At 39.2% G+C, this 6926-nt stretch overlaps 1 protein-coding gene across 1 annotated transcript; it reads left to right on the top strand.

Moving 5' to 3' along the window:
• Window positions 1-1354: 1354 nt before the first annotated feature.
• atat1.L (alpha tubulin acetyltransferase 1 L homeolog) lies at window positions 1355-6398 on the top strand (the record flags this gene model as incomplete). Its single annotated transcript, NM_001095742.1, is given in 5 exon segments — window positions 1355-1868; window positions 3399-3459; window positions 4547-4638; window positions 5486-5597; window positions 5673-6398. Coding segments are annotated over 4 exon segments (327 nt in total). The 3' UTR covers window positions 5565-5597; window positions 5673-6398.
• Window positions 6399-6926: the final 528 nt, after the last annotated feature.

Genomic DNA, 6926 nt, shown 5'->3' with positions numbered 1-6926 from the left:
CATTTTATGTGAATCAGGAGATCATAGTTCCTTCCCTGTCTACACAATTTGGACGTTGTTAGGGCATTAAGATGGTACATAGAACGTTCCAAGTCATTCCGAACTTCACAGTCTTATTTTGTTCTTCCATCCGAGGCTCTCCCAGGCCCTGATGGAAGAACAAAAAGAGACTCAAAGACATCGATCTCTCGCTGGATCAAGGAGACATTAAAAAGAGCCTACTCTACCAACGGAAGAGCACCACCCGAGGGAATACGGGCTCACTCCACGAGAGTGATGGGAACCATCTGGGCATGGCGTAACTCTGCCTCCTTGGAGCAGATCTGCAGAACGGCTACTTGGTCGTCTGTTCACACCGTTACCAAATTCTATTATATTGACACATTCTCCTCTGCCTTGGATGTAAGGTGTTGCAATCTGTACTAAAATAGCACTAAAAATGGCTTGACAGCACCGTTTCAGCTCGTACCCACCCTGCTGTTTTGGGACTGCTTTGGTAAGTCCCCATCATTCCCTGTGTCCCTCTGAGACAACACAGGAAAACAGGATTTTTGTTACTCATTGTTTAATCTGTTTCTCTGTAGTCGAAAGGGGGACACAGGGCTTCCTGCCCAGCTACGAGTTTCGACTGGTCGTGACTGAATATTTCCCTGGTTTGCCAGTTCTGCCTACCTTTATAGTTAAAGTTATAGAGTTTTCGTTAGCAGCTTTGGAACAAACCCTTCAAAATACCAGGCTGTCCGAGTCGAAACCCGGTGGCAACCCTAAACATGAGTGTTTTAGTCCCTCCTTTCCTGCCTGGATTTTAAATGATGCAGAAAGAGAAGAACTGTTAACCAGCTGCATTGCAGCAGAGAAAATGGCAATTATTCACATTTTTTGAAGAAACAGGTAACTGTGATGGTTATATTAGGGGTTTCTGTGTTATGTGGGCCTGGTTTGGAAGCCGGAGTTCCCTTTAACTTGTATCCCTGTGTTGCTAAACACATACACAAGATGGTGCTATATCACATTAGAACAAAAGGAATCCGCGTACATTTGATTCTTAAGATTACTGAAGAGACAGAACAAGCTTGAAATCGAGCGCTGCCTGGTAGCAATAGCTAGTGAAACCACAAGAGGGAGAATAAATGAAATTGTTGACAGCTTCTATACACAGCCAACTGAAAGCAAAACAAAAAGCTGAATAAAAAGGCTACATGAGCCTTGCCATCCGCTAACTAAGGCGCGCTGCTCTTTCTAGTGAAGCCGTTTCTAAGGGGAAGCAGCCGCTCCCTCAGTGATTGGAGGGAAGTGATGTCACTTATCTACGACCTCCCGTTTCCACGCCTCTCCTTGTCAATCCATTGTTTGTTGGAGAGCAAAGCGGTGCTAGGGCTCTGTGTAAGGGAGGCAACGGGACCGAGCTTAATTACACATATTCCTATTTCCATAGCGTATAGACATCCCTCCTGTTAATTCCTTATCATATCACGTTGTTTATCATGCAGCACAATTAGGCATACTTGATCTGTGTTAGTAGCTGCTCGGAAGTGATGCTGAATAGTGAATACGCGGTGTTGGCAGCTGTAGGCGCTTGTATGCTCGCTGTGTGACAGAGAAAGGTCACAATCACACCCCTGAGGCTCCTTTGGGCAGCTCTGATGAGTTGAGCAAAAGCGTCGCTTATGAGATTAGTTCTATAGTCTTTACATAACCAACGTTTGCCATTCCATTTCTCTCATTAACACACGCTGGCACTTTTTGCTCAGAACATTGACCCGCGCTGCAGCCATGGAGTTTGATTTTGACGTACACACGATTTTCCTGGAGCCAATTACAAAACTGGACAACAGTCTTATTCCTTCTCGACGACCTCTTATCTCAAGGTAAATATATCCACAGACAGAGCCTCGGCATGGCAGCACCTTCATAGCTCTATCTCTATAGTAGAGGGGTGTATACATACAATATATAGCTATTGACTGATACAAGAGGGAAAATATAAATGCCATACTATACAGGGTAGACAGTGTCAGTGGTTTGTACAATATACTGTCTTATCCCTTTTTTATCCTTATTAAGCAAACATTGGCCTTTGCCCTAGTTCAGGGGTCCCAACCCATTTTTACCTGTGTGCCACATTCAAATGTAAAAAGAGTTGGGCAGCAACACAAGCATGAGAATAATTCCTGGGGGGGCTAAATAACGGCTATTTGGTAGCCATTATGTGGACTGGCAGCCTACAGTAGGCTCTGTTTGGCAGTAAACGTGGTTTTTATGCAACCAAAACTTGCCTCTAAAGCTGGCCATAGACGTACAGATATAATCTTACGAATCCTCGATTCGTACAATTTTCGGACCATGTGTGGAGTGTCCGATCATTTTTTGTGTCATGGCGATTGGCCGTTCAGTCGCTCGGAAAGGTTAGAAAATTTCTTTCGGCTGCCGATAATGTCTCTGCATGTATTGCCGATCTGACGATTTTCAGTGGGAGACTGTCACAAGCTTTTGTCGGACATAAACTTTCGTAGGATTGCTGTCAGGGCAGAACATCGTCTGATCTGTTACTACTTTATATAAACTGAAAGTTAGTGGCAGATCGGGAGATGGGGACGTCCGATATTGCAATTAAACCAGCAAGTCTATGGCCACCTTAAGTCAGGAATTCAAAAATAAGCACCTGCTTTGAGACCACTGAGCAACATCCAAATGGTTGCTTGCGAGCCACTGGTTGGGGATCACTGCTCTAGCTAATTATTTCGAGGTCCGGTATCTTTTCATTTGGAACTGGTGAATCAATGTTCTTTAGACTTGTTTGAGGATCTAAGATATTGCATATCTTAAATGTGGCATTCACCCATATCATTCATTTTGCTTTTTTTTTTTAATTGTGCTTGAATTTTTGCCATTGACTTTAATGGGGTTGTTCACCTTTGAGTTAACTTTTAGTATGACATTTTGATCTATACTTGATACAAAATTTATTTTTAGTTAACAATTTCATCATGAGATTGTGTAAAAAAATATAAAGTCCCACATGAAGAAAAAGAATGCAATTGAGTCATGTTCATGAATCAGCCCCCTAGAATATTGCTTATTCTTATATATTCATTTTACTTACTGAACAATTTGGGGCTTACAGAGATGGCAACATAGTATGTTTATTTTTATTTGCGTTTACTTTAGCAAATCTGGTAAAACAACCAACAGGAAGTGGAACAGATGGGTGCTATTGGAAGGGTTTGGGGGACATTTGATGTAAACCAGTATAAAATGCATGTGTGTGGTACGAATATGAGATTTTAAGTTCCCCTAGATAAGGAGCAATCTCTGTAAAAATGTTAGTGCTATATAAATAATAATATTATATTTGGTGTATTATTTATATGTGTAACTGTGATGGTATTTTTTTGCAGCTCACAGGCGCAGAAACAGATTATGATGGTAATAGATGAAATTGGAAAGGCATCAGCAAAGGTAATATCCATGACTTATATATTGGTAAATGTTATAGTTAGTGACCGCTGAGCTTTTGTTTGGTGCCTATTATATGTGGGGCAATTATTCTGTGCCAGTAATTACATTTGAAAATGCTTAACGGTTAGACAATGCATAATTGTACTGAACTATAAAGTGAAATTTTAATCTAAACTTAGTCTCAAGCAAATACACTTTCTAAATGTAATCAATTAACATTTCTGTACAGTTTCTGAAATAATAATATTCACTATACCACTTTTGGCAATCTGTCTTTTTACAACCCCGTTTCCAAAAAAGATGGGACACTATGTAAAATGTAAATAAATAAAGAATGGGCGATGGAGGCCAGTTTAGTGGGACTGAGGTCTGGGGGTGGTGGTTGATGTCTGTACAATTTTTAGCTATTAATTTCTTAACTTAACTAATATACAAGGCTGTCACATGTGGCTAGGGTTGCCACCTGGCTGGTACTTTATGGGCGTGGCCGATAAAACTGATGCTTGATGCCAATTTTATTAATAGGAAAGAATATAGGAAGGCCGGTATTTTTTTCCAGAAAAGGTGGCAACCCTAAATGTGGCCCACCAGTCTCCAGTTTGACTGCCTCACCCCTCCCACCTCTCTTTGGTATGTTTACCCAGCAATCAGTGGCTGCAGTCATGGTATGATAAGTCATAATGTTCATTATTCTTCATTATTATTATCATTCCTGCCTTTAGGTATGAAAGACAAGATTATTTAGTTGGTTATCAGCAGAATCCCAGGACCAGGTCTAATAGTTGTAGAAATCCCTGATGCTACCAAGTAGAAGCAATGAAAATGGCTCTCTAGCCCTTACAATTGTCACCTGAAAATGTGTGCTATATATTTTTATTAAGATGACCGTTCTTACCATCTAACTCCCCTACCACTTAGAAGTTGTGTCTACAGAATAAAGGGTTAAATGCAGTTCTCAGTATCTGTAGTACCAGTTACTTGATTTTTTCATTTCCATCAGCCATGATAATTAGCCATAGAATTGTAATTCTAATAATAAGAGCTGAGTTTCAAACCTTACTGATTCTCAGAATACTCTTTGTTTCAGGCCCAGAGGCTACCTGCTCCCATAACCAGTAGCTCCCGAATGCAGGCAAACGCGCATCATCTGTATATATTAAAGGACTGCACCCCAAAAACGTGAGAATTTGCAGGGCATTGTTGGTTCTATTCCTTTCATAGGTATCTCTAGAAAAATTGTATATTATCCTATTCACTTCAAGAGACCAAGACGCATTATGTATTCAGTGCTGTAAATGAACAAAAGACTGGCTCTGCATGCAGTGGTATTGCATGTAAATTCATCCTGATATGACTTGGTCTCTGTCACTGTGAGTTCAATTTAATCTTAATCATAACTATCATGCACTTCTTCAGAGGTATTAATCATGTATGAAAATCTAGTTTTCAGAAGGGTATGGTCTATGGCTCATGAATTGTCAATTTTGTGACACAATCTTATTCAGTTAAACTTCCACAAAATATATATATATATATATATATATTACACAAACATATCTGATTCCACAAATTGAAAGGAAAGGAAACCAAGATACTCCAATTAACCATTTTTGTAATATCCCCTAGGTTGACAATATAATTCAACCCCTCCCTCACCTGGTGCAAGTCTGAAGGGATGTATTCTGGTACTTGAAGTTCCTCCGCTTTCTGTAATGGGTGATTCACAGGTTCTCTGGAAGACAGAGGCACGTCAAATCCTAGAATCACATCACAGTGGAACAAAGCGAGGGAGTGGTTATGTTACACTGTCAACCTAAGGGGTGAGGAACAAGTCCCTGTAAACAAAGAATAACAATTATGGCTCCTGTTCAGTCAGTACAATTAGGTGTATCTGTGTAAAAAAATACATTTGTTACATATATTTCTATCAACATATGTGGTTTTGCACTGTGCCATGATATTTCCTCAAGAGCCTAAATTGCCTTGCTTCTAAATAAATTCATCTTTCCTGTCTTTTATTGTCTAGGGCAGGCAGAGGAGCTGTGATTGGTTTCCTGAAGGTTGGATACAAGAAACTCTTTGTTCTAGTGAGAAACACAAATTGACAGTGGGGAAAAAAAGTATATCTTTGGTGCTTATGTATAAGTAAATAATTGACTGTCTTCCTCTCTGCCTAGGACCAGAAAGGGTCCCACATAGAAGCAGAACCACTGTGTATCTTAGACTTCTATATCCATGAATCACTTCAGCGTCATGGATTTGGAAAAGAACTGTTTAGCTTCATGCTCAGGGTAGGATCTGATTACACACGTTGTGTGTATAATATAACTATGTATGGTATCTTCTATTGTTTTCATTCACCTATTTCTACTTACTCTTTTGGATATGTTGCTCCCATTGAACATTTTCTTATATCCCCACTTTTTTGCCTTTCAGATTCAATTTCATCTGTTTAAAGAAACCAAAACATAAAAGTGTTTTAAAGTAATTAAAATATGATGCACTGTTGTCCTAGACTGACAAAAATTGTGTGTTTGCTTCAGAAACACTACTATAGTTGACATACACAGTCTTCTGTTGGGGGGGGGCAGCCATTCAAGCTGCAAGAGGAAATGCACAGGTTAGGTAGCAGGTAACAGATAAGCTATGGAGAACACAATGGGTTTAGTTTTTACACAGGAAGATAAACGAGTGAAATGCCATTCATGGCTGTCTTCAGGTCTACAGACTGATAAATCGTTCTCATATAAAATAGGACATTTGTTGCCAAGAAATGCTTTAGTTAAAGGTATTGGATCAACAGATACATATTTTAGATATATAAAAATTTATCTATTGTAAGTTTCTGATCCTTTAAAGGGGTTGTTCACCTTCGAAACACTTTTTTCAATTCAGTTGTTTTAAAATTGTTCCCCAGAAATAAAGACTTCTTTCAATTACTTTCCATTTTTTATTTTTCACTTTTTTTCCAAAATCTAAGTTTAAAGTTGAATGTCCCTGACTCTGGTGTTCCAGTCTGGCAGCTCAGTAATTCAGGTGCAGATTCTGAACTGTTACAATTTTGCAACATTTAGTTGATACATTTCTCAGCAGCATCTCTGGAGTATTAGCAATGATTGTATCAATTCTAACAGCTGTAATGAAACCCAGAGATTCTGCTCAGCAAGGACAAAGATAAGAAATGTATCAACTAAATGTATCCATTTAGAACAGTTTACAGGGTCGGTGACCCCCCTCCAAGAGCTTCTTCAGAAGGTGAAAAAAGACATTTGACACTTCAATATTAGAAAAAAGGTCACACATAGAAAATAAAAAGTTATTGGAAAAAGTTATTTTTCCCGGTGATTTTCCAACTTCCTTATTTTGCTCTCTGTACTTATGTTCAATATCTGTTTGTCAGAATGAACAAGTTGATGTCCAGCATCTTGCCATTGACCGTCCATCTGAAAAGTTTCTCTCCTTCCTAA

Source organism: Xenopus laevis, chromosome 8L (genome assembly GCF_017654675.1).
Source record: "Xenopus laevis strain J_2021 chromosome 8L, Xenopus_laevis_v10.1, whole genome shotgun sequence".
In the NCBI taxonomy this organism is placed as follows: domain Eukaryota; kingdom Metazoa; phylum Chordata; class Amphibia; order Anura; family Pipidae; genus Xenopus; species Xenopus laevis.
This window is presented reverse-complemented; position numbering and strand designations above follow the sequence as displayed.